Raw genomic sequence first — 27,015 nt, 5'->3', positions numbered from 1 at the left:
AAAGTGCTCACAACAATACAAATTAAAATAAATCATAAAAGCAAGAATTTGTGATAGAACATGTAAACGCTAATAAATAGAATTGTATTTATCTATTTTAAAGGTCTACAATATTTCTGAATGTGGAGGGAGATATTTTGTGTCATAAATTGTTTCAAAACTGCTGACTAATTTTGTGGCCTACTTCTTTAAATTGTATCCGGTTACATGACCACAGATGTGTGATCATTACATGCACTGCTCACAGTGGCGTCTGCGTAAAAATTAATAAGCAAAAAATAATAATAAGCGGTAATGAGGCACAACATTCCCGTGACTTACATAGAAATGATCTCCCTGCTTATTCAGAGCTGGGACACACACACACACACACACACACACACCCCGCATACAACTTTCTGTCGAGTCATCGAGACAGACGCGCACCTCCGCTCCGGGTCCACTCTGCTCCCTCGTCCGCCCGGACAGGACCGTCGTGTCGGGGATGTCTGTGAAGGATGAACGGCGAGCGCCGAGCGGAGGTCAGGGCACCGAGACGATCCGCGTTGCCGTCAAAAGTCTCACGGGGAGCCAGGACTTCACCGTGCGGTGCGACTGCACCGTCGGACAGGTGGGTGGGTCTGGACTCCGTGCGTAAAATAGTACTGATGGCACAGCAGGCCACCGTTGTCAACTTGTCACTGACTGATGTGTGTGTATCTGAATGTGGGTTCAGCTGAGACGGGGTCTCTCGGATCGTCCGGGGGCCTCAGCAGAGCAGCTGCTCCTGATCCACTCCGGCCGCGTCCTCGGAGACTCGGACATCCTGAGTCACCTGAAAGGGCTGAGCGAGTCGGTCAGCATCTGCATGGTCCGGAGGTAGGCTGTACACAGACATGTGGTCATAATTTACAATCATGTGCATATGCTGTACTGCCTGGCTCTTCTGACCAAACTATTAATCACAGGAGCACCGTTTGAAGTAAATCTGCTCCTGAACCATGTAGACATGCATCCAGGTCTCGTTGATTGTGGGAGTAGACTCATTTTCTGTGGTAAAACGTTTGGAATACTTTTATTAGAGCTATTAGTATTTTTTTTTTACATTTGATGGATACACACTTGTATCAGTGGCAAAAATCAGCATTTCCATTCAAATGTGATGAGATGTTAGATCAAGTTTGTTGGAGGTGAGACGGTCGGTGCGTTAACGTCCAACTTCTGCCTTCTGTTTAAATTATTTTATTCAGCATTTGTAAAAGCTTCTTAGATGTACAGTCTATTCATCACAAAAAATGATGCACGAAACTGATGTGACCTCAGGGATTAAGGTTCAGTTTATTCTTCTCAGGCCTCCGTGTTCGTCTGCTGTGCCCACCGGTGATCCAGTCTCCGGAGAGACGGTCCAGACGGAGCTGGCGGATGTTCATGATGACCTCATACCATCTCCCACCTCGCCCCTCTGTCTGGGTAAGGAGGCTCAGGAACTCCACACACATCTCATTATTTTCATTCCATGTGTTCCTTCCATAGTTCTTACCAGTCTTAAGTGTTCCTGTCCTCTCCCCCTGGCTCACTCTGCTGCTGTGATAAGATCGTGCTCCAGTGCATTTACATGCTCCTGTTCTTTTGCTCAGATCTTGGTCCCGTAGTGGGAGGTCTGGACAGTCTTGGCCTAGCGACACTCGCACCTGGCTTCTTCCCTGCACTGCAGCACCAGATGGAGAAGCAGCTGTTGGATGACCCGGTGGTGATGCGCCGCGTCCTGGGCAGCCCCCTGGTGCAGAGCACCCTCTCCACCTCCAGCCCCCAAATAACCAGACAGCTCATTGTGTCTAATCCCCAAATCCAGCAGCTCCTCGAGACGAATGCAGAAGTGGGGGACATGCTCAACAACACAGACATCATCACACAGGTGGGTGTAGTTTGGGGGGAAAAGAGGTGTGTGTGTGTGTGTGTGTGAGTGTAGGTACAGTTCTTGAATATCAGGGTTGATACTATTCAATGTACATGAAAAACTGCTCCACTGTATGGAGTTACAACTTATATGACTTGATATGACAACTGTGAAGTTATTGAGTTTCTATAACTTAAAAGGGAATAAAGGAAAATGTGGACTTTTCTAAATATGGTTCAGGGTTTACTGTAGGTGTGTGAAATGGATTACTTGGAAGAGAAGAAGGGACTTGAACTTACTGTAACTGTTCACTCCTAAACGTATTTATCAGATGCATATGTCCGATATTTCTTGCTCTTGCTTCCATTTCCAGGTGCTGGAGCTCGTCAGGAACCCTGACATGATAGAGGAAGTTTTGCAAAATGAAGACGGAGCAATAGACGCGTTGAAACCAAAGCAGGAAAAACCTCAACGCATCACTGGGGACTTTGGTGGCCTTCAGACGACTGAAGCAAAAATACAGGAACATGGTCTCAAACTATCACAGGTATAACTTTGAAAAAAAATTCTCAGAATTATCTTTTATTTTTTAAGATTATGTCAAAAACAAATCAAACCTGTTGTTTGATTTGTATGTTCATGCTCTCTCTCTCTCTCTTTAAATCCAGACAGGAGGACCCAGTGTGGCGACCATCTCATCTGGAAATCAACAGACAGCTAAAGGAGAAAGAGACCTTCACTCCACAGATCCTCTCAGGGGACTGGCTGCCACGCCCACAGCTGATACAAACCCTCCGAGCACGGTCACTGCAGGCAAGAACATATACATCCACATGATCTAACTACACAAAGAGAAAATGTGAAATTCATGCCCATAACTAGGTATAATGGGATAGTGGGGTCATCAAACCAATCTGGCAAAACTACAATCATAACAAACATACATACATTCCTTTCTGGATTTCTCAGTTTGACCTTTTTTGTCGTCCTTTGATCAAATAAAAACGCTAAACTATAATGTGTCATATACATGTCTCCCTGCTTGTTTTCATTTTGTATTATACGGCTTCCTCCCTCCTGCCTCAGGTATGCAGTCCCTGCTGGAGGAGATCACGGCCAGTCCGGGTCTGATGGAGAGCCTGCTCTCCGGGCCGTACGTCGGCAGCCTCCTGAACTGCCTCAGCCAGAACCCCGACCTGGCTGCACAGGTGACACGTAGCAACATTTATGACTGGTGACATATGACGGGCAATCAGATCACTTTATTTTCACCTAGAAACTTTATTATTATTTTATTGTTATTATTTTTTCTAGGTTTTGCTATTCATCAGCATCTGCTGTTCAGAGGTTTGGAACATGCTGCAATTCCCCCTCCTCACTTCTTGACAACACGTCCGTATCGTTTCTCTCTCAGATGCTGTTGAGCCATCCTTTGTTCACAGGGAATCCTCAGCTGCAGCAGGAGATGAGACAACAGCTCCCTCTCTTCCTGCAACAGGTCTGGGACACACACGATATAAATAGTGTGTATTTGAGACATTCATCGCTGACTAGCGACAACACTTGTTTTAAGGGCCTGTGTATGCATGAATAATCAATTTTTTTTAGATACAGTTATCAGAGATGTCATCTGCTACAAGGACTCACAGTCGTCAGTTATGTGTAGATGCAGAGTCCGGAGCTGCTGTCAGCCATGTTGAACACCAGAGCCATGGAGGCTCTGCTACAGATCCAGCAGGGCCTGCAGACTCTGGCTGCAGAGGTTCCCACACTCATACCTGCGTGAGTAAAAACAGACAGTACACCTCCGACTAAAGAGATTTTTTTTTGCTGGTTGTTTAGATTTTGGGTGAAAGATTTTTATTTTGTATATACTATTAACGTCTCATGAACACCGCTGCGTGTCTTCTTGCAGGGCTGGACTCTGTGACACCGGAGCCAGTGTTAATGTTGCCCCCGAGCTCGCATCAAACTCTGTCCTGGACAGCCACTCAGGAAAGTGTCCTCAGGTTGCCACGGTGACAGAGCAGCAGCAGCAGTTTGTACAACAGATGCTACAGGCTCTAGCTTACACCAACAATGGGGTACGTGAGTGTTTGTTTTCTTGTAACCTTGTTATCTGCTTATGTAAATTATTTGAATTGTCTTTGTTATATCACCAGTCAATAGCCAAAAGTCGACTGGAAACCTTTACAATACAGGGCTTACTTCTACTTATTATTATTATTATCATAATCATTATCATCACAAATTTTAATAATATTTCTCTGCACTCATAGCTAGTGATGACATGCTTTTCCACAACCTCAACCCCATCTGGCCACATCCAGCACTCTAGATATACTCTAGAAACATTTCTAATCATTACTCAGATAAACTGGACTGCACGATCTCCAGAAAGACAGAGATTATGGGCGACGCACGTCAAGCTTTGCCTTATATTATGGCACATTTTCACTCCCAGAGGCACACGGACTCTTTGCTAATTCAAACCACTCTTCTGTCTTATCCTGTCAGGTCCATCGCGAGGAGGCTGAGTTCCAGGAAGAACTGGAGCACCTGAGCTCGATGGGCTTCAGTGACAGACGGGCAAACCTTCAGGCTCTCATCAGCACCGGAGGAGACCTCACCACTGCTATACAACATCTGCACAGTGTCTGACGCACACACACACACACACACACACACACACACACACACACACACACACACTGATCTGTGTAGATCCTACTGTGCATGCAGTGAATGTGACATTTGCAGATAAGCACCTACATTCAAACATAATTAAACTAAAAAAGTATCAACATTTCAAAAGTGCTTGCAAGCCATATTTTATTGCTATATTCACTTCCCTTAATAACCTATAGCTGCAGTGGTTAAGTGCTGTATATTCAGTCCTGACATTAAACCTCACAAAAATTGCTGAACAGATAATAAATCCTCGTACACATAACTTCCCTTTGTCATTCCAGGCAAGCGCTTTGTGTTCATATAGAGTAGAATCAAAAGAATAGAATCACTTTCACTCTGTCAGTGTCAGTTTAAGTTCTTCACATGGTCACAGACATTGGTCATGTATTATCAATCTCTGTGCAAATACACTATGAAGCTCTGGCCTTTTTTTCTCTTGCCACCTGGATGGAGTTTAATAAAATCTTTCAACACCCAGACGCAGTCAGACGGGGATCCACATTCTCCACAGTCCACAGATAATATTGTACCCAGAGTTGGTGTAGGGGTCGAGAGCATCACCTGGCAGTCTCAATAAAGACGCTGAAGTCAAACACAAACTGGTCTGCCATTTTTCTGTGATTGATAAAAACAGTCATTTATAATACCATGACAAATAATAAATTTTTTCTTTTAAAAATAAGTCAGAGAAGCTTTCCCCTTCAATGAAAACCCATCTTCTCATTGAGTTCACTTATTAATGATTCAAATCATCAGACTTTATAAGTATTTTTCCATGCTTTTCTATTTAAGCTTGACCTTTTCTACTGTATACACCAGGGGGCACTGAACTATTCAGTATTAACAAAACAATGTTTTTTATACTGAAACAATTCTCATCTATGGCTGTTTAAACAGAGCAGTTACTATTTTTTATTTTTTGTTTGCTTTATTTCATTTATTACTTACCTTCACATATCTGAAATGCCAACTGTTACTTGATTCATTTATTGAAACTAACATCCCAAGTATTGAGTAATATTCAGAAGTGATTGTTAGCTATGAATGTGAAAAATAGGAAACAGATTTTCAATTTCTGTCCTCACTCTCAGAGGACACACAAGACACATAATGTGACATCAGATATGTGTGTGTGCGTGTGTGTGATCCACTTGACAACCTGTGTGCATCTGTCAGTTGCTGCCAAAGTGAGGGGGTTTTAATCTTCAGTAGTGTGTCTCCGTGTGTGTTCGCGCGCACGGGTTCGTCTGAATGTGTGAGATATGAGAGTGGCCAAGGGGCTTTTTCTGGATTAGAGGCTCCTAAAATATTCGAGTGAGGTTTGAAGATGAGTCACACCAACAAAAACAGCAATGTGGTGTGTGTGTGTGCGTGCGTGCGTGCGTGCGTGCGTGCGTGCGTGCGTGCGTGAGTGAGACTCATGGTCAGGAAACCGGGATCACAAAGCCTTCACCTGATCTCACTTTTTATATTGTGAGAAGATCTAACCCTGCCACACGGCACCATGTAGCAGTGAGGTGTTCAATCTCAATCCCTTCAATCATTTCACTTTATCATATTCTGCCTGAAGATTGTACAGTAAAATTGATCGGCATTTTAATGTCAGAGCATGAGAGATAGTTTGACCGACTGGATGATATAAAAATAACTGTTGCCTGCTACTAATTGAATCAATTTACTGATACACAAGTTTTCATTTGTTGTATGTTATGGAAATGTCAGCACATGATGCAAACATGTAAAGCGCGTCTTGTTTTTTTGAAACCAGAAGCAACCATGTTTGGAGCGGGGGGTGACTGAGAGCTTGTCCAATGCACATCCACCTACAACTGCGACCTGCGACCAGAATTAGCTGTCAATCACACGGTATCCACAACTCAATGCACAACGTGCTTTATCGTCCATTTTAATCTAAATAGGAACATAATTTACAAAATGATCATCATGCTGTATTGAAGAAGACTTGAAACTAGAGATTGAGACCAATAATTTCTGGCATTATAAATCAAATGAGAAAGTCTTTTCTCATAGACCTCTATAGAAACAGACTTCTTTTTGCAAATGGTGGAGTCACACTCTCCTCGAGAGAATACTGGTTTTAGACACTGTCACATTGGCTTCACTTTCAGGACCCAGTGACTGTTTTCATTTTAATAACAGTCTACGGTCTGGACCAAAGTGGTGGACCTACTGACAGACAGACATTACCATCCCTAATACCGGCAATCATTTGAAAACATAGAGATGATGATGACAGCCTCTCTGTGGTGGTTACGGCATCGCTGGTGACGGCTTAAATTTGATAATGTGCTTTTCAACCTCAATTGCTACATCAGTAATGCTCCTGCTGATGTCCAGGGTCAACACGTTATCCTCTTCCAACGGAGGCTCTAAAATGTCAAACTGGGAATGCAGCAGATCCGCTTTCATGTAATGTCCCCTCCGGGACGCCACCCTCTGGTGAATGAGACTGTAGTCACCTTGTAGGAAGAGGAAAAAGACATCAGGAGCGATAGGAGGCAGGATGTCCTGGTCGAGAGCTTTGGCGCCGTGCAGCATGATCCATCTGTAGTGGCGCTTCAGGGCAGAGCACGTCACTAAAGCATCAGAGCCTGAGCATCTTTCTCTTGGGTGGAAAACACACACATTCAGAAATTGAGAGCAGAAATAGGCACTGAAATGTTGTAAGAGAATATTGGAAAAAACAACAGTCAAATAACTAAATCAACACAAAGTGAACCCTGGTCACAAACAGCTTAAGAGAAGAAGAAAAGGAGGATGAGCAGATAGAGAAAAAAAGTGTGACTGAGTGGAATAGTTAAGGAAAAGCAGTCTTTGATGTCGCCGCAGACGTTTCAAGAAAAAGATGGCACACATTTCACTTCTCCACCACCTCTTCTCTTCAATTAATCTGTCTTTACGCACCCAAATTTCCTCCCCTCGCTCTCTGGTCTTCATCTCAATTTTCAAAACCATCTTTGATATATTTTGATCTTTTCCAGGAATTTCACGCCTGCACATCCTCACCTCGCTGCTCTGCTATTCAGCTCCCTCTCGGTCTATAAACCCATTGTCTCTTCCATTTCTGTCAGTAAAAACTATCTGGAGTTTTCTATCTGTGTGTGTGTGTGTGTGTGTATATATGTATGTATGCAGCAAATACAGTGTGTATGTTTAGACCTGTAAGATATCCGTACCTCTGAATGACTTCATGTAGTTGGAGAAGCCAAGGCAATCTGTCCTGAAGAGAAGAATAACAACATTGAATGCATTTATTTTTATGTAAACAGCATGCTGTAAAACAGAAGCATACATAGTTAATTTCAGATATTAGATGATGGTGATAGGGAAGGGGTTAATTAATACTGTAATACTGTTATATTTGAATGTGTGAATTGATTTTGCTTTTTCTACTATACTATATTCATGTATGAAAAACATATCAAAAACAACTACAGGTAAATTCATAGTTGCACTGATCAGATTGCAGCAGGAGCTGTGAAGAAATGGTTAAAGTGTATCGGATTGTTACGAGTTGCTAATATTTTCTGTTGAATAGACTTGACTCAGAGAGTCTTTTATAGAACCAATCAGGAAATCAAATGGAGACCGCACAGACAAACACTGCAGGACACAAACACATCTTTGCTTACGCTGCTATCAGAAATTGAATCAGCCCTAATTTGGTTACAACTGACCTGAAGGCCTGTTTCCACACAACGATGCCTTTAATATGAAGAACTGAACTCGAATGAGAGGAATCATAGTCTCTTTTATCAAGACTTCAGAGCAAACTCGTGTCCTGCTTGCTCATGCCAGCCTCAACCGGCCAACTCTGATGCTGGCAAGAAAGACACATTTTCGCCACAGTCTCACAGTAATCCTGAATGCGCCTCTCTGCATCACTTCGTCATTTATTCTCAGCTGTCGAGTCAAAGCATTGGACAGATCAGGTCATAAGGTCACTCCCAGCTGCTCAGAGTAGATTTCTGAGTAGGAGGTTAAATTCATTGGCTGTGTTGGAAGCTGTGTGTCGATTTTTGAAAACGTCAGCGTGGACAGAGAAACGATAAATATAAAACAAATATGTGACAGCTTCTGGAGATACTGTAGCTCAGTTTGCCTCCATGCTGCCTTCACTGTCTGTTGCTCCAGGTACTTGTTGTGTTTTATGTGGCTGCACAAAAGTCTGACAATGATTTACACATGACTAAAGAGAAGTAGTGCAGCATTCCAGAGAGACACACACACACACACACACACACACACACACACACACACACACACACACACACACACACACACACACACACACACACACACACACACACACACACACACACACACACACACACACACACACACACACACACACACACACACACACACACACACCTGGACTGACCTCGTCTGTGAGCGGTTCCCCCCGAGCCATCTTCTCAACATTCTCCTGTGGGTGGAAATTATCCCCTTCATGCAGTGTCCAGCCCAGCTGATGAATGAAAACACACATACAGGGGAGTATCGAGTAATGTGTGTGCACAAGCATGAATGAGTGGGGTGTTTGTGTGTGGTCAGTTACCTTTTCTGAAAGAACAGCGCCTAAGCTGCTTCTGTGTAAGAAAAGGAACAAGACAGAACTGATACAGAGAAGATCATTTAAAGCTATCACAGTTACCTGAAGTTGTAATGAAACTTAGTTTAAGTCCAACCGATTACTGTTACCGGTCGGTAATCGGTAAGATTTTGCCCTGATCTCAAACAGCCAATCATGATGTTGCTGTCAAACTTTAAATCTGTTCTCCTTGCTCTTGCCGTCAGCTGTCACTTCAGTGATTCGCTGCGACCCTCCTCCTCTACATCCAGAACCCTGGATATCCACTCATCATATCATTCAGATCCTTTGCATTCTCTTCATCCCATCCCATCCTATACTACACACAGCCTCACCCACTTTCAACTATGATGACGTCATAAGAGGTCTAGGTAAGTAAGTAAGGAAGTAAGTAATCTTTATTTATAAAGCACCTTTCACAGACACCAGTCAAAAAGTGCTTCACAAGGATAAAACATCAATTCAATACAATTCAATACAATTCAATTTTATGGCAGCAAATCATTGTATATATTATCTCAAGGCATTTTTCCTAGTAAGGTCATAACCTCACAATATTACAGAGAAAAGTACCAAATAGACTCTGATTTATATTGCTATTATCACTTTTTCCTTGTTGTGCATGACAGTCTTTCCTGATTGAAATATTTCCCTCAGTGATAAAGAATAGCCAATTGTTTTAGTAAAACACACACACACACACATGCACAAGAGATGTACATATCAAATGCATATTATTTTTATATAATTTTAGATGTGATCATAATCATATAAATCCAGTAAAGCATGCTAAAACATGCACATAATGTTCTTACCCCTACAACCTGAGCTGAACTGAACTGCCCACAGGATTTTATCATCACTACCATTTGCCTTTATATGCTGTGTTTATTTAGTTTGCAGGTGTCGAGTATTGAGTGATCCTGTTATTCAGTGCCAGTGATAACAGGTTAATCCCTTCACATTCATGTAAACAGAATGCTGTGTGGCATCTTTCTGTTGCTTGTTGGTGCACAGCTCAGAGTTGAGAGCCTTTTATCAATTTGGCCAAGTCAAACTCGTTGCTATGGAAATACAGAACAAATTTAAATGTCAAGAAACCCCAAATGAATCCAAAATTTCAAAGGGCACCACTTCCCAAAATGTGAAATTGTTTCCAAGTTCTGCACTGGAAATGAAATTACATGATGGGCACATGGACGGATGGACAAACTTATCAATATATATCCCCGTATTATATGTATATATATATATATATATATATATATATATATATCAATTAATAAATATAACAACTAATTCTTCAACCGGAAAGTCATTTTTCAACCAGTCACTTTCTCACTTGCGATGGTTTTCTTCTTTTGTTTCTGTGTTTGATATCAAATTGAATATAAATATATATAGGCTTTGAACATTTTATAGACTCAAAAGATTATTGATTTATTGAGAAAGAAATCAGCTGACATTTTGTCCCTGCAGGTCTGTAAGTGACCTTGTAACAGATAACACTGTACTGTAACCATTTACGTAATGTGACCTATACAGTAGTTAATCAACTACCACCCACTCTTCAAAAATGTAAACAAATATCCAATTTCCTTTTTCCAGAGCCTTTAGATTTTTTTCCCTCGTGTGACTCGATAAATCTAAGTATGATGGTTATGCTCTTCTCTGTGTACTTTTAATGTCCGAAATAACATATACAGATACAGTATAGCCAGTATACATACTTTCCACAGCCGGAGACTCCCATTATGATGTAGATCATCCCGTCTGTGGATCTTCAGACCCCACAAGCACAGACTCTATCCTGAATCAGATTAAAGAAAGAAAAATCCCTTTTCATAAACTTTGTTAAACATCTCAACTTCTGAACATCTCAACCACAGAAACACTCTATGAAGAAATAATATCAGTGCTCCTGTGATGTTACCACATTGTAAAAATACTGTGCTTTACACAGAGCGCATGAAAATGAAAACAACCATGTATGACATGACAGCACACCATAAATCGACATAAACACAAATTCTACATTCTAAATATGAACTCAATAATTTGTATTGACCTCACTAACAGCCGTTGTGTTTACATGCATGTTTGTTGACATAAGAATTAATGTCAACAACAGTCCAGCAAAGACTCACTGCTTCCGTCCCATCATCTGTTCTCGTCGTATGATTAATCAATTACTGGTTTGGTCTATAAATGTCAGGACATATGGATTTCTTAGTTTTTTTCTAAACGGCACTGTGTCTTTAAATTGCTTGTTTTGTCTGAGGCCTAAACGCAAGAGTACACTTTGGATAACATTTCACTCAGCAGCAACAAAAAATCGTGTAGGACTTGCACAAGCCATGAGCAAGCTCACATGATTCAGTATTAAAAAAAATGGTCTTAAATGACAATGATATTGTTTATCGCCATTATATCGTGCAACAAAAAGCAGTTATCGTGACGGGCCTAATTACATTACTCATTTACATGCGGTGATACAAAAACTATATTTCACCGTGGTGTTTGGTTAAAAAAGTCTCGTTATAGATCCAGGTAAGAAGAGATCTAAGCATTACACTATTGATAAAATAATAAATTGCAAAAAAAAATCACAAAATAATTTGTAATTTTCTTCTTGTAGACAGTGGTGTTATCGGTGTTGCTTCTGGGCACTTTTTTGCACAAGTGAAAACTCTCAAACAACAGAAGTGGTGGTGACAGTACAAGTAGAACTTCATTCTGTCAGTTCTGGTGGAGAATAAGTTGTCATGAGAATAGAATACTCAGGTAATGTCTATAGTCATAACTACAGTTGCCGTTACAGTGAACCGGTGGTGTTGCCGTAGCTACCGGGACCTTTGAGACGTGCAGTCGCGAATTAATCACAAAACCCCGCACAGGTGTGTAGAAACCACTAAGCTTATTATTTTATTACGTCTGAGATAATCACATGTTGTATAACTGTTCCAGTAGCCGGTCGACTGAAAACAAACGTATTTAATACGGGTTTAGTAAAACAAAAGTCTTATCTCAGTGACATACCTCGGCGCTGGAGGAGGAGGAAGACCATGGCGCGGGTTTGTTTATTAAAAGAACGTGATGACGCAGCAGTTACGTCACGACGTCCCCAATTAAAGGGGCCGCGTTGTGTTTCTGACTTCCTGTGGTCACTCATTTGATCCAACTCCTCTGGCATATGTTGTTTGAGCCACTCAAAGAGTGGGGAACTTCTCTGTATCAAACATCCTCTTTATTCTGGAAATAATAATAATACGATTATTCTGAAATGCTTGTATCACTGTTCAACACTCACCTGCTGTCACCTTCAGTACCTGCAGGGTATTAATCGTTTTCGTCAGTAGATGGTAGCAGGGGGGTGGGTGCACTTCATTTACGTCAGTCGCAAATGAGCACCGTGGTGACCGAAATCATCCAAATTACATTTGACAGTTTTCCAACACAACTGTTTGTGTTTTTCAATAGCACGATCGATCACTTCATGAAATATTGTTAAAAAGTGGCTGTTCTTTTTTTTTATCACAACACATTTACACACATTCAAGTAAAATGCACAAGTTGAAGGCAACTCAATAAAGACGGGTACAACGTCCCGTTTTCCTCCAGCCATGTGATTGTTAGGCTGTAAGCACAATTAGGCCTATACTTTATCGATGAGAAAATACTCAGCTTGTGTTTATCACATGGAAGAACATGAGATCAGTGACGGAATCCAATTTTTTTTTTCCTAGATTACGAAAACAATAAAGTTATAATTTATAGCTCAGAGATATATTTCAAATTCAACACGGCGGCTGATTTTCATTCACAATCAGCAACCTGACACAAGTGGGACCAAAACTGCGATGAGGAGGTGTATGTTGAAATTTGGTATGAGAGAGAGAGAGGGTGAGAGAGAGAGAGGGTGAGAGAGGGTGAGAGAGGAGAAAGCCATCCTCCCTCCTCCTGTAGATCCATCAGTGTGCAGGCAGGAGACGGATGCAAGCTCTCCTCCCTCCCGCTCTGCTGCGTCCATCCATTCTTGTACCCACCCATCCACCTCTCCATCCACCCATTCATTTTCCAAGGGCGTCACAGAGTGGGACAAGACTCGACCGAGAGGCACATACATGTGTACGTGTGCATGCGTGAGTCGTCCGTGTGTGTGTGTAGGCGACGTGTGCGTGTGGTCTGCCCGTGGATCCGCTGACATGAGGAGCTGAAACAGAACCGACAGAAGGATGAAAATGCTTCGGTTCCGCAGCCCCAGCATCCGCTCCTTGGACCAGGAGGTCCCCTGCACGATCCGGTTACTGGACGACTCCGAGATCTCCTGCAGCATCCAGGTATGAAAAGCCTCTTCCACCTCGTGCAGCATTGTGCTGTGTGATTACTTAAAATACATCCTCCTTCGGGTGAATTAAAACTGTTATCGACATTAGGCTGCAACGACCCTGTATCGTCTTATACAATTTGAACCTATTGCTCTTTCAGTTCCAATGCTGCTGTGATTTACCGGAGAGGTTGCCTGCTTGCATCCATACCGCCCATATGCATAGTGCAGAAGGGGGGGTGGGGGCAGATCCCCGCATTTCTGTTGAGATCCTGCAAGATGTGATGCAAGTTAGGAGAAGTTTAAATTCACAGCAGAGGAAAGGATGGAGCTCCATGGGTGTGGTGGTGATAATAGAGCAGATGACAGGGACCGAAAGTCCTTGTTTATGTTATTGATTGCAATCATTATTGTGTATGTGTGTGTGTGTGTGTGTGTGTGTGTGTATATACATGCAGGTAAACAGCCATGCCTGCTTGTGTGCTTTCACCTCTGTTGTCTTTGAAGATGATGATACATCATATTCAACTTTCCAGCCCTCATCCCTGCATAGAACTCAGCTGGTGTAAATGACAATGACAATACAAACAGTTGCAATAAAAAAAAAAAGTATTTGTAGTATAAACTAATTGTTGACAAACACGTCTCATTAATAAATACTTAAAATCTTCTTATATCTGAATAACATATCTACATTATTATCAATGTTAAATTAGCCCGTGAAGTCCAAGATAACATGAGGGTCAGGGGAGATTTATGACTAATTTTCTGTATTTCTTCAAAATGACTCGTTACAGTTCTGCCTTTTATGATTCAAGAGAAACTACACCCCCCAAAAGCTCTGTGTGCAACCCAGGGAATGAAAGAAGCAGGAACAGTATTTCAGAGATGTTTGAATTTATATCATTGGCTGTACTAAAAAAAAAGAAGTTATAATCTCAGTATAGAAGTAGAAGTGGCCAAGATCATTATCTGCTATCTGCTAAAACTACACACTGAGCCAGATCAGACTTTGGTCAAAAGGGCTGATGTCTGACTTACAGCCTGCAGCTTAATAACTGGTGTCTTTATTTTGTCCTCTGACAATTTTGAGTGGGTTTTGTGTCGTTGCCTTGCCAGAACTTCAGCTCTGGACTGTGGTTTTCTGATAACTTGGCCTGTCTTCAATGAATTGCAGATCAGCATCTCTCACCAGACATGAAGCCTTATTCGATTTGTGAAGCACAGGTTTACCTAAGGCCACATAGAGCTGATTCACAAATCATCCACTTAAACCTGAAGTCCAGCCATGAAATGAATAAAGCCTGATGACTGGACCCAGTTAACAGATCCATGGTTTTGACTTTTGAGTCATTTGGGATCTGATATTGAAATTGTATTTGGCAGCATGCACAAAGAAACAGAGGAAAATATGAGTTTCTTTAGTTTCCTAAAACAAATTAGGTCCTGTGGGCCTGCAGTGTAGGTCTTGCCTGCATCCTGGCCCCCTCCAGGCCCACGGAGCAGCGGCCGCCAGAGATGTAAAAGCCACATCCAGTGAATCTGCCAAAAACCACTGATTATTGTCATAACTCATAACTTGTATTCATATTTTATAACCAACAAGACAGTGCATGAAAACACACATATGCTATATGACCTGGCATTGTTCTATATGGTTTTATTTTATTCCATCACACCTTCAGCACTGCACCAAATCCTTAAAGCAGCACCAGCTTGTTGACAACACAGTGAGTTGAACATAGTAAAGAGCACGAGCGAGTGAACGCAGCTCCGAGCAGCTCGTCGTCTCACCCTGAGCCGCCTTCAAAACAAGTTGTCAGCTGTCTCGGCCCTGTTGTCCGACCCTGAAAGACCGAACACACTCGCTTCATGTCACGCTGATCTTCTACATGTGCCCAATGAATGATTTACAAAACGCCATTAAGTGCACTGGGAGAAAAGGAAAAGGGGAGGAGAGGAGGTTGTCTTTTTCTTCGTGTTTTAGTGCTCACAGGCATGTACCCGCGTGCTCGTATCTTTGAGAGCATAAAAGTGTGTTAAACTCTGTACACGTCTGAGAACATTAAAGTGAGATGCATGAATGCAAGGTTGTGGATATGGAGGTGTGTGTGTGTGTATGTGGGCTTTTAGCTGTGTGTCTGCATATTTGAGCATGATAAGGAAATGGACAGTTATATTTCTAGCTGACTGCATTTTCCAGGGCTTTCTTTAATGGCTTTGTGTTCCGGTGCTGAGTTGCTACCTCCTACATATTTCATGACATCCTGCGCTCCTCATGCTACACTTCTGCTTCTCCACAACAGCACAGTTCTCCCCTCTCTACCGTATGGAGACTTCCATCTCCTACTTTATCTGCTTATTTTCTTCTCTCTTCAGTGTCACTGTCTGTCCTTCTGCTCTCTGTTGTACAGAATATGTAGGTGAATGAACAACATTAAAACTTGTCTTGAATAAACTTCTTAATTGTTAGTATTTCCACAGAAACAAATTTACCTGCAAAACTGTATTATTGTGTAACACTTATGCAAAGGCAATTGCTTTGCATAAGACACAAAGGAAATTGAGACAAGATTGAAAAGATATACATGGTGGTATAAAATAAAATTGCAGTTTAGGGAGTTTGTTTCATGAGAAAATATTTTTCTAGAAATAAAGTGTCTGAGGCTGTTTCTTATATAAATGTCATTAATCAGTCATGTGTTTAAATTACTAGAGATGTCAAAGCAACATTATACAAACCCTTTTCTTCAAATTTAATATTTACAAAATAAAATTTCTCTTATTTGAAACAAAAACGACCTTAAATACAGCATATAATCATCTTCCCTGTTTTTTAAATCAAATACAGAGTTTCCTCCTAATATATCAGAGTGGAGTTTGGAGCAAATAAGTTTGTGTGAGTATACATACGAGTGTATCGGTAGATGTGTTTTCTCTACACATTTAAGATGTTTGTTTTTGAAAATATTTTTAAGGTTCTGCAAATGAAAGACATGATGCCTAAAGTAGAGCGTAATTACTTTCACATTCAACACTAAGAATAGCTTTGGAGCAGAATATAAGACGTGTGTGTGTGTGTGTGTGTTGTGTGTGTGTGTGTTGTGTGTGTGTGTGTGTGTGTGTGTGCGTGTGTGCGTGCGTGCGTGCGTGCGTGCGTGCGTGCGTGTACATGCCCGGCGGGTGAGTGTGTCTGGCCTGCTGCTCTCATGTTCAGTGGTAATGTAAAGTCAGACCTGCTGCAGGACAGACACGTCAAAATCAATACACACTGACCTCCTCTGCTTTCAGCTCCTCTCCCCTTTATCACCCTCTCTTCTTCTTCTCATCATCCCATCTGTCCTTTTCCTTTCTCTCTCCCTCCCTCATCTCCCCAAAGCTCTTATCTTCCCATTCCCACTTTGCTTTACTGCTCTTTTTTTCACCCCCAATTATTAACTGCTCCACTTTCAGCTTCATATTTACTCTCCTGAACACCTTTTCTCACCTTCTATTTTTACATCTCATCTACAGTATATCTCCCTCCTTCTCTCTCCCCCTCTCCCTCCCTCCTCCTTCTCTGTGACACATCATGTATAATTAAGGGCGATCACTGTTCTTTATGAGGCCAACATCAGTCAGCTGTCAACGATGCGCTGCACCATGACTGTGTATATGGTATATCTGTGTGTGTGTGTGTGTGTGTGTGTGTGTGTGTGTGTGTGTGTGTGTGTGTGTGTCTAAAGGGCGGGGTTACCGTGGATCGCTTGCATGAAAGATTTATAAGTAGCCACTGAGCCAAAGTTCTGCAATTTCGGATACTAAATAACCAAAGCAAGACATTTCTACTTGGCACCAAAATAGCTTGCAATAACGTGAACTTTAGAAAGCTTAGAATACATCCTGCTGATTGCTCTGTTTCTATTCTTCTCGTTCAATGCTTCATTACAGACAATTTGAAGATGCATATGGATGCTGGTATCGTTTTTCACTGCAACTGCCTTTAACTCGGTCAAGGAGAGGTGTGACTGTGTTTAGCTTAGGGGAAGCTGCGTTTTCACTGTGCAGCTTTTTTTGTGGGTTGCTATATGTAGGAAGTAGTGCTATTGTTTCGTCTGGTAGGCAGTCTTTGGAGCAAGTTATAAATAGTAACAGTTTTTCTATTCTTATGCCTCTTTGATGCTCATCCAAAGATGACTAAAGAAATAATCCTTTCTCTGATTTGTGCTTGCAACTGAGAGGAGGCAGAGTCAGAGAGATGAGATGGCGGGATAGAAAGGAGGAGGGGAGGGAGGAAGGGACAGAAACATCAGAAGAAGTGGGTGAGAGGGAAAGAAAGAGCGATGGTTGATAAGACAAAATAAATGACATGGTGGGTCGCAAAATACATGAGCTGTGAGAATCGTGGCAACAAATCAACAGGGTATAGTTAACGAGGTGGAGCGGCTGTGGGAAAAAAAAGATTAAAAAGAATAAAACAGGGAAACATTTAACATTTAAACCAATGAAGGCGGCAGATTTTCAAAAAGGGGAAAACAAAGTAGAATCTAAAGAATAAACTGAAAAAGGGGAAAGTGTTAATGGAGATGAATTTGTACAAAGAACGAAAGGTAGAGACCTCAAAAAGGACAGAGACATGCAGCAGGTAAGGGAGAAAGACTAAGACAGGTCAGAGGTCAAACATGGGCCTGATTGATATTCATTGCCTTGCTCAAGGACACATCAGCGTCATTTTATTGATTTGAAGGAGAGATTCTCTCAATCGCTGTCACCAGGCCGGGAGACAACCACTGCAAACACGTCTTAAATTAGATATTTTCATGCAACAAGCACAAATATGACAAGCTTGTTAATGCTGGTGTGAATGTGTTTGTGGCAGGGAAATGGTTATTTTTATGCAAAGGCTATTCGAACAAACAGGTATAGTTCAAACACCAGTTCAATTGCATCTGCATTTATATCGTTATTTGTATCTACAGTATATGCATAGACAAAGATGAAGCTGTAGATACATGATCAGTGAAGCTGATTTTAATGTGACTACATCATCATCATCATCATCATCATCACTCTGGTTCAAACTTAAAATGTTGTGTTTTGCTTACATTATGCATTTAGGCCAGCTTTAATTCATAAAGTTAATGGAAGCAAACACTTTGTAATGTTTATAATTACTTCTTTAACGCAGTTTTTTGTCCAGTTTATCCAAAAATTATATCTATTTGAGCAATTTCAAGTTTCCTTTTTTTAGCAGTGTGCGGTGCAAAGATGAGACAGCTGCTTCAGTGCTCTCACCATGTGCACACACTCATAACATCAGTGTTGCAGCTCGAGTCCTGCCATTATTGTACTCTCCTGTCATCCTGTGAGTTAGTGTCCGGCTGCACATAGAGCGAGAGAGATGACGAGCCAATATAATAGGAAGTGGTTCTGCTCCATATATTGATAATTTATGGCTGTACCTCTAAGCTTATTTGGCTGTGTGCCCAGCCATGAACATGAGGGTGTGTGCATAGGTGCATATGACATTTTTCATACCATGTGTGTTGATTTGTGCATGCCTTTGTGCGCATGTATGTGAGGGTCTGCAGCATTGCAGGTGACGAGAAGGTAAATGGTTCGTCTCCTTCCACACAGGGACAAGGTCACAGTCCCTGTTATGAGTGCAGCTCACATGGATTGGTTGGATTAATTACTTGATATATAAAATACTTCAAATGATACGATGACTAGTGGACATATTAGGACAACTATTTGAAACATTGTCTCACAGTAGATCAGTGTTTCGTAGATCTGTATTCACATTATTGAATTTTATCCCATATGAACAAAAACAATAATGAGGAAATGAGTTCTGAAGATTAAGTTAGCTATTTGCCAAGTGCTTCATAATTTATCTGCACAAATTTAATACAGCATGATTGTAACAGGCACAAGAAAACACAGAAGCATGAGGCTGCACAAACTAAATGCTAATATTGGTGTGCTAGCATATTGACACTCACAAAGCTAACATGTTGATGTTCAAACATGTATAATGTTTACCATGTTCATCATCTTTACCATTTTGAATGCTTACATTTGTTAATTATCATTAAAAAAGAAAAGTACATCTGAGGCAGCTGGACGTCTTGCACGTACTTAAAGTACTAAAGTACTGGACAGATTAAATATTTAAGCTGGTGACGGCTCCTAAGGAAAAGTCCTCACCAAATTTAAGACTGTTCATCCTAAGGGAAACATGCATTCCCTTACCAAGTTGCATGGCAAATGTTATGGCAATCTATCAAATTTGCCAAAACTACACATATGAAGCTTTTGGTTGCGCTAGAGAAAAAAGCAGGGGATCACCAAAGTTATTACAATTCATCCTCTGGATGTTATGTATTTACATCATGTTTTGGCAATGTATCGAGTAGTTGTTGAGATATTTCCATTGCCTAACCAACAGATTGGCATTGTCATCTCTAGAATCTGAGATTACATGAAAACATGATGACGGTGGTTTAAACAATTGGCTAAACTGTCCCTTGAATTGTATGACCTGATGGTAAGATATAAACTACTTCAAAGTTTGTTAAATATAGGAATATTTCTTCTTTTTTTCCTACCTATGGCACACTGCTGTTTAAGGAAGTCCTTCTATGTACCGAGCCTGTAGCTCCAGGTGTGGGTCCATTACTGTTGTGGGTCAGTGGTTGAAGAGGTTAAACCTATAGTTCACTCTAATGCAGCTCATGAGATCAATACTTACTGGAGCTGTGAGGGTTTCATTCTGATATATGACATCCCGCCTTGTTTCTTCACACTGCTCAACTCAATTTTCCCACTCAGATAAAAACCAGAGACAGCATGGATTTACTAATCCAACATGTGCTGATAAACAGCGTGATTACCGGGGGCTGTTGCACAGAAGGAAGGCGGAGGTGGTGGGGTCAAGTATTTCTTTCCAAAGGTTTCTCTACGTAATATAAATTGGAAGTCTTTCATGACTCAGCTCACAGACAAAAAGTGCTTCTCTCTTCCGACCTTGTGGTCAGAAACCTACCAGAAGGATTTGTATTTACACAATGAATTCGTATCTTACTTTTAAAAAGAAAATATAATCACAGCTCACATGCCTTTTAAAACAAATGAGCCGCTGGTGAATAAGTCATCACAAACTCCTGCTCTGCTGTAAAACATTGTGCAAACTTCCTTTTAGATGCAATGCCAGAGCTCCTAAATCTACTAAATATGTCAGGATAAAATGTGTTGAAATATTTATGACATTTATGGAAAAAATACTTTCCATTTGGCAAAAGCCTTGTAGCCATAAAAATGTCTCTGGGGTTTGAATATTTCTGTCAGGGTGAACAACATCGTGCAGCTCGATGAAAAGCTGGAACTAGCCACAGTATGCGTCTGTGGTGCAGTCAGACAGTGCGCAAAAACATGCTTTTTTCTAAATGTAAAGCTCCGTCAGGTGAAATGAAAAAGGAAAACTGGATAGAAAGTAAATATATTTGAGGAAGGTGCACAAAAATGTGTTTCTGCATCCTGAGAAAAAGAAAGAAAAGTTCTTTTCAACTGAGATGGTCTCCTCCTCTTTGATCCTATGCATTGCTTTTCCCACACACAGCCAATCAATTCCCTGCACATTGATTTGTCTCTCTTGCATCCTGGTCAAGCCTCTGGATCAATTGTTGGCTCGGGGGCCTCGATTTTTGGGCGGTAAATGCAAACTGGCTTTAGAAATTTTGTCACTGTTAATAATAGGAGGACCATGCTGTCACTGAAGTCTGCTTACACACTCATCCTAATTGGCAAACAAATCGTCAAATTGGTCCACCAGCATTAAATCTCGAATTCCCTAAAGAGCAGCAACAGTGGCAACAGAGAAAAGCCATTAATTAGTGTCGCACTTGTCTTAACTGCAGCCTCTAGGCTTTTAAATTGGTTTGTATGGAGGTAAAGAAGGACACATCATAAATCTGTAAAGTCCCACCACTCTGTTTCTGTGGACTTTGAGGTGTGCCATAATCTGGAAAATAATAAGAAAAGAAAACAAAGAAAAGAATAAATCCAGAGTCAAGGTCAGCCATCACTGTTATCTAAGATGGCAGGTACAGTAGGTAAAAAGGTCAAATGTCTGGTGACAGTATAATTACTAGTGGACTTTACTTTAACTCAGTGTAAGAAACCATAACTCACTACCATCAACGAGGTCCCTACATCACATGGTGGCTGACCTGTGGACTACGTGCTAAAGTTTCAGGTGAACTTATGGTGTCCAGCCAGTTATTGGTTTCCTTGAGCAACTTTGAAATAGACCCACTCTGTGTCAGATAACCAGATAAAAGCTGACGCACACATAGTAAAACCACTGCTAGTTTCACACATATAACGCATATAAACGTCTACTTCCTGTTGTCACTGGAAAAAGCTAATACTAAAGTAGGATTTACGTTTGCAGCCTGGGCAGGACGGCTGACAGCTGATTGGTTGATAGCCTGGCCCTGCAAGGAATACCAAAACGAATAGGAGAAACGGAATTTGGAGCACTCTGCTGACAGAATAATTATTTATATATTTAAAAATATATATTTCTTAACAAATACATTTTAAGGTGAATAAAAGAGCTTATTAGTATTCATTTATATTTGTATTTACAATTTCTTTTTTTCTTTTGTCTTTATATTTCCATTTTTCTTTTGTTATTATTTTACAGATTTACAGATTTATTATTTTATTCATGGAACTCCTTTGACTCCATATTTCCCTGTTCCATCTCCTTCACTCCCATAAGCAGGAAGGAGTGTGTGTTGGTGTTTTCTTCTGTACTATGCAATGAAACGAATCACATCGAAGTCGATAAGGGCCAGTCATAATTGAGCTGGCATGCATATTAATTAAACAACAAACGGTGTTTAACTGGGCCAGGACACCCAGGGTCCTAGTGCCTGACTTAAGGTGGATGTAAAGTCATGAGATGTTGATAACTGTGGGTCAAGAGTCATACACAGACTTTAAATCACAACAATGGGTGATTTATTAAGTGAGTGGCACTTTTGTTTCATTTTTAAGTTAAGGTAGCTCCGAGTGCCAGTGGATAACTGATTTGCTTCTGTTTGATGTTGCCCCAGTTTGTTCCTCTCATGTCATATCACTACATTGGAGTCACAGAGTGAAACTTTTTTGAAGGTAATTCCATAATCCCGAAAGACTCTTCTCCTCATCTGGCCCAATAAAAAAAAACCCATTTTACATTAACATTAACATCTTGTCAGCTGCATTAGATGTTTTATTTTTTTAATCAAAATTCATTTCATCATCAAAAGATGGAAATTACATAATGTACTGTATATCCTCAATGAATTATTATTTCACACAATGTCATGTTTTAATACATAGTACATTTGTATTTTTCTTGCAAAACAAGCAGGTAGATGTTTCATTTCCAACTAAGAATCGCTGTGTGTTCATAAAGAACGTGAGGTGCATATGAGAGCTAGCTGGGGTTTGAAGTTACAAAATAAAACCCTTGGTGGCAAGATCGGTTAATTTGGTGACAAACACTGTCGATGTATATTTTACGGTTTCAACATGTTTGAAATTAGCCTAATATGTCAATTAACATAATTTCCCCATTATGTAAATAGAAAATGTAATCTGGTCAGCATCACGTTTCTCTCCAGCGACAGGGTTGGGCCATCACACAGGGGCTGAGCTGTGCACAAACACAATTATTGTGTGTGCTGTGCGCTAATGTCTGTACAGCTGGTTTGGTTGGTTGCTGAGGGCAGAAACACAAACACTCCAGCAGTCAAGTGTGAGCAAATGTGGTTTAACTTCACTTGACTTCACTGAGTTTGACATTTGTGTGAATTCATTAGAAATAAATAATTGACTGTATGTGTGTTTATTCATAGTCTTTACGCTGATGGTTTTCTATTTTTTCCTTCAAGTTGTCTGCGTCTGGGCCGTGGCTGGATCTTTCGAGATTGCTTTATCGAGAAAGAAATGGCAGAGCAGGGATAGTGTCACTCGCACGCACGCGTGCATCAAAGTGCACTTTGCTTCCGCTAAACTGAATACTAGGCTCTATTTAAAGTGTGCGCATGTGTCTGTGTGTTCAGGCGAGGCTCAGAGAAGAGCACTTTGCCGTCATTAGGTGAGATCATGTAGAGACAGGACGACCGGGTTAATTTTTAATGCCCAGCCTTTGGATATTTAAAATATGTATCCAGCCCTTGTTGGACATGACATAGACTCTTTACATCTCTCTTCTTCACTCACTTGCTCTCTTCCTCTCTTCCTCACTAGTCTTGTTCAATCTTTCAATCTCTCTCTTATCCACTCTTTTTTTTTTTTTTAGCTCTGTCTTTGCTGACTCTCTCTCTTTGAGCCTCTCGGCGTGTTTGGCACTGGTTTCACTCTCTGTCTGCTCTATTCTCTCTTCTCTCCTCTTGGCATCAGTTCGCCTCTCTTCTGCTGACGAGCGTCTGCCCTGAGAACCAGACAGAGGAGAGGTGTTGTTTGATGATCGGGGCTAGAAGCGGCTCGCGGCGTGGCTGTTTCCATTCTGTTTCTCCTATTTCTTCTCCTCCCTCTGTGCATGTTTCTGTCTCGTTGCTCTTCAGATTCAGCTGCTTATTAACACTGTTGTCAGGGATCAGCTGGAAATCCTAAAGAGACACACAAATGCTGATGGAGACATGCAGCTTACACCAACAGAGACTGACTTACCTCACACACTTACAGCTTTCTTGTAGTCATTTTACTATAAACCCGAACCAGCCATGATTGTTGCCACGGTGATGTAACAAAGGTCACAGGGGACATCCTGTGCTGTTCGTGTTTTTAAAAACAGTGTAGGGTAAGTTACTAGATTACTCCACTTCACATTAGACTCTAATAATTATTTAGCAAATTACTCAGCAGCAAAAGTAATGAATTACATTACTTCTGCCACTCATTGCAGCTCAGTTGGGTTCAAAACATTATGATTTAAGACTACATTTTGACGTATTTATTGACAATTGACACTTACCTTAATGTTAACCAGTGACGGCACAGCTGTAGCTCAAGAGGAGAGAGAAATACGCAAATTATTGTGTTTTTTATTTGAGCATTTGATTTGTACCAGGTCCCAACATTTAGTACTGCCTCCGTGAAAGAGCCATCTGCTCAATCTCAAAAGCTTTTTTCAGACATATAGTCTGGAAAATGTCCGTAAAATTGGGTATGGACATTTTCAGGAGTTTGCCTTTCACATATGACGAATGTAGCAGAATGAGTCAGATATGTTCACACCAAAAGGAGCATTTCTGGAACATTCAGTGGCGTCTGTGTAGAGCATGTCGGAAGCAGGAGATGACAATTGTTCCGCTGTGGAAAGCCGTGTTTTTGTTGTCATGAACATGTCCAATCGCTTCACAGATTTTCCTGCTATATTCTCAGGTGGGCTCAATCGGACATTTTTTGGAGATGTTACTTCTGGGCTGGCAGGAACAGTTCCGGAAAATGTGCAGATCAAATTGTTAATTGTAATCCATACTACAGTAATCACATTTTTTTAACTTCCCAACACTGAAACAACAACAACAACAACAACAACAAAACCCATAGAATTGCAGCTTGCTGTCATGGTAACAATGCTGACCTGTTTGTGTCTGACAGTCTACAGTCAAAAAGGAAGAACTACAGGATTCTTTGTTGATTAAATATTGATGTGATAATGTTCACAGTGTGGTGCGTTCCTGGGATTAGCCTTGGAACTCCTGTGTATTGTGTATATGTTTTATTTTTAATTCCTCCTCACTGTTCAGTGAATTGACCTGGATTTGTTACTTCACAATTGTGAGTCCATCGTGCAGGTACTTACTTGTGTTTGCTCTGCTTCGGTTGGTGTCAGTTATGCCACCATTTCCACACACGGTGGTGTTTAACTTTTTTATTGTTTTTGAAATGTGGCAGTGACATTTACAGAAAATATCTTGCTTTTGCGTGGCTGTTCTATTGACACCTACAGTAAACTGCAATTACTGCACACGGCAGATTGTTTAACGAGAAACGGAGAATAAGTCATCCAAGACATTTATTTAAAGGTTTGCCTAGTCGAGAGATTGCAGTGTTTACCAAACACACCATATGCACAGGAATGTATGTGTATGTAAAATAAGATAAGACAACTGGACACATGATGTGAATGACACATCAGCAAATGAACAGGGTCATTTAACTCATCTCTCTCTAGAGCTCCGCTTTATTGGAGATGTTAATTTCACCTCTGAAATCAAACTCGGTGTGATCTGTGCTTAAAGTGCTTCTTCTGCTGTGAATGCTAGTGTCCATCTGAGGCTCCCGGCCCTTAGTTTGACAAACTGCCTGTCCAGGCAGGACTGCTGGAAGTGTCATTCTGCTACAGCCATTCAACTGCTGTCAGTCGCTGGTACGTATCGGCTGCAAATGTCTGCACTAATGACTTGAAGTTAATGACTTAATATCCTTAACTTGCTTGCCGAAGGAGACTAGCACATGCCAACCATTGCTGACTTGGCATCCATTTGACAAAAGAGAAGACAGCAGGGATGTTGGGCCGCATTTCTACCTCATTAAGTGCAAGAGTGCAACAATGTTAGCAGAAAAAAGAAGTGTGTAAAATAACTCACACAGTCAATAAAAAAAAGAAAATATCAGGACCTCCTGCAATCTGAATTATGTCAAACCAGTCAGGAGAAGACGTTGTTATAGTGCAGTTGAATATGTACAAGAAGTAATCAGTTGCCATGGAGACTGTTCGTGATCTAATGGCAAACTGAAGTTAGTGTTGATTGTCAGTTTTACAAGTTTATGACAAGATGTGATCAGAGAGACAGCTGTAGTTGTAGCGTGTGTGTGTGTGTGTGTGTGTGTGTGTGTGTGTGTGTGTGAGAGTGCGTGTGTGTGTGTGTGCGTGCGTGTGCGTGAGAGGGATGACGATGGCGTTCATGTGTGTCCCCAGTGGTGAGTAAATCACAACAAGGGCAAACGGTCAATTTCCTACTGAATCAATCAGTCCTGCTTAACTGAGCAGAGAATCCACCTCCATCAGCAGGTTATAGAGCAGTTATGGGATCGACAGTCTATTTTTCCCTCTCTCTTTCTCACAGATACACACATACACACACACACACTCTCATCAGAGATGCATATATATATGACAAAATGAAAAATCGAAAAATGGAAACTGACACAACTGACAACTTAACTCAAAAGATTGTCAAGTATTTTCATGTGCACATGCAAGTATGTGTATCATTAAAGTAGTACACAACATCCATGAACATTGGTTTAGTTTAGTATTAGTTTAGTTTAGTATGTGTGTGCATGCTTAAACATGACCTACATCCGTGCGGAAGTGTCTAGTGCTCAGTGTGTGAGAACCCTTTGTGCATCTTCATGATGAGTGAATATTGACTGAGGAACAGGTAATAAAAGCAAAGTGATTATTGATCACTCAGTGCCCGCAATGGGTTAAGGAACTGCATACGGACTGTATTTACT

The 27,015-nt window shown here is 41.0% G+C and overlaps 3 protein-coding genes across 7 annotated transcripts in view; 2 read left to right on the top strand and 1 right to left on the bottom strand.

Annotated features, from left to right (window-relative positions):
• The first annotated feature begins 332 nt into the window (after window positions 1-332).
• Window positions 333-5,166, top strand: LOC118313559 (ubiquilin-1-like). Of its 2 annotated transcripts, none has more exons than XM_035639095.2 (11): window positions 333-610; window positions 716-858; window positions 1,331-1,449; window positions 1,617-1,894; window positions 2,250-2,423; window positions 2,545-2,689; window positions 2,963-3,084; window positions 3,291-3,374; window positions 3,543-3,658; window positions 3,792-3,960; window positions 4,394-5,166. In XM_035639095.2, the coding sequence occupies exons 1-11, from the start codon at window positions 485-487 to the stop codon at window positions 4,535-4,537; spliced, it is 1,620 nt and encodes a 539-aa protein (XP_035494988.2). In that variant the 5' UTR covers window positions 333-484; the 3' UTR covers window positions 4,538-5,166. The 2 variants fall into 2 exon arrangements, with proteins under 2 accessions (XP_035494988.2, XP_035494991.2); XM_035639098.2 differs by having other exon boundaries at window positions 333-614.
• On the bottom strand, window positions 5,050-12,368 carry LOC118313561 (probable gluconokinase). 2 transcript variants are annotated; one of them, XM_035639105.2, is made up of 7 exons: window positions 12,222-12,368; window positions 10,913-10,992; window positions 9,150-9,180; window positions 8,973-9,059; window positions 7,765-7,808; window positions 7,048-7,193; window positions 5,050-5,182 (listed from the first exon to the last, which is right to left on the bottom strand). In XM_035639105.2, the coding sequence occupies exons 2-7, from the start codon at window positions 10,948-10,950 to the stop codon at window positions 5,052-5,054; spliced, it is 477 nt and encodes a 158-aa protein (XP_035494998.1). In that variant the 5' UTR covers window positions 10,951-10,992; window positions 12,222-12,368; the 3' UTR covers window positions 5,050-5,051. The 2 variants fall into 2 exon arrangements, with proteins under 2 accessions (XP_035494998.1, XP_035494997.1); XM_035639104.2 differs by lacking the exon at window positions 5,050-5,182 and having other exon boundaries at window positions 6,205-7,193; window positions 12,222-12,363.
• frmd3 (FERM domain containing 3) overlaps window positions 12,036-27,015 on the top strand; it is a 47,455-nt gene continuing 32,475 nt past the window's right edge. The window contains exons 1-2 of one of the 3 annotated variants that reach the window (XM_047329001.1): window positions 12,036-12,079; window positions 13,350-13,522. In XM_047329001.1, the coding sequence (XP_047184957.1) occupies window positions 13,418-13,522 (105 nt within the window). In that variant the 5' untranslated portion in view covers window positions 12,036-12,079; window positions 13,350-13,417. Of the gene's footprint in view, window positions 12,080-13,124; window positions 13,523-27,015 lie in introns of those variants that run through there. The other 2 variants (XM_035639093.2, XM_035639094.2) reach the window with 2 other exon arrangements.

This window comes from Scophthalmus maximus, chromosome 19, assembly GCF_022379125.1.
Source record: "Scophthalmus maximus strain ysfricsl-2021 chromosome 19, ASM2237912v1, whole genome shotgun sequence".
NCBI lineage: Eukaryota > Metazoa > Chordata > Actinopteri > Pleuronectiformes > Scophthalmidae > Scophthalmus > Scophthalmus maximus.
The sequence above is the reverse complement of the archived record's forward strand: the minus strand, read 5'-3'. Positions and strand labels throughout refer to the sequence as shown.

Bases quoted from the DNA above. Each gene is read 5' to 3' on its own strand.
- LOC118313559 (XM_035639095.2), top strand. From the start codon at position 485: ATGTCTGTGAAGGATGAACGGCGAGCGCCGAGCGGAGGTCAGGGCACC. The intron at 2,424-2,544 runs GTATAACTTTGA...CTTTAAATCCAG, and splicing joins ATGGTCTCAAACTATCACAG to ACAGGAGGACCCAGTGTGGC. The intron at 3,375-3,542 runs GTCTGGGACACA...AGTTATGTGTAG, and splicing joins TCCCTCTCTTCCTGCAACAG to ATGCAGAGTCCGGAGCTGCT.
- LOC118313561 (XM_035639104.2), bottom strand. From the start codon at position 10,950: ATGATCTACATCATAATGGGAGTCTCCGGCTGTGGAAA. The intron at 9,060-9,149 runs GTAACTGACCAC...TTCATTCATCAG, and splicing joins GCGCTGTTCTTTCAGAAAAG to CTGGGCTGGACACTGCATGA. The intron at 7,809-8,972 runs GTCAGTCCAGGT...TCTTCTCTTCAG, and splicing joins GGGAACCGCTCACAGACGAG to GACAGATTGCCTTGGCTTCT.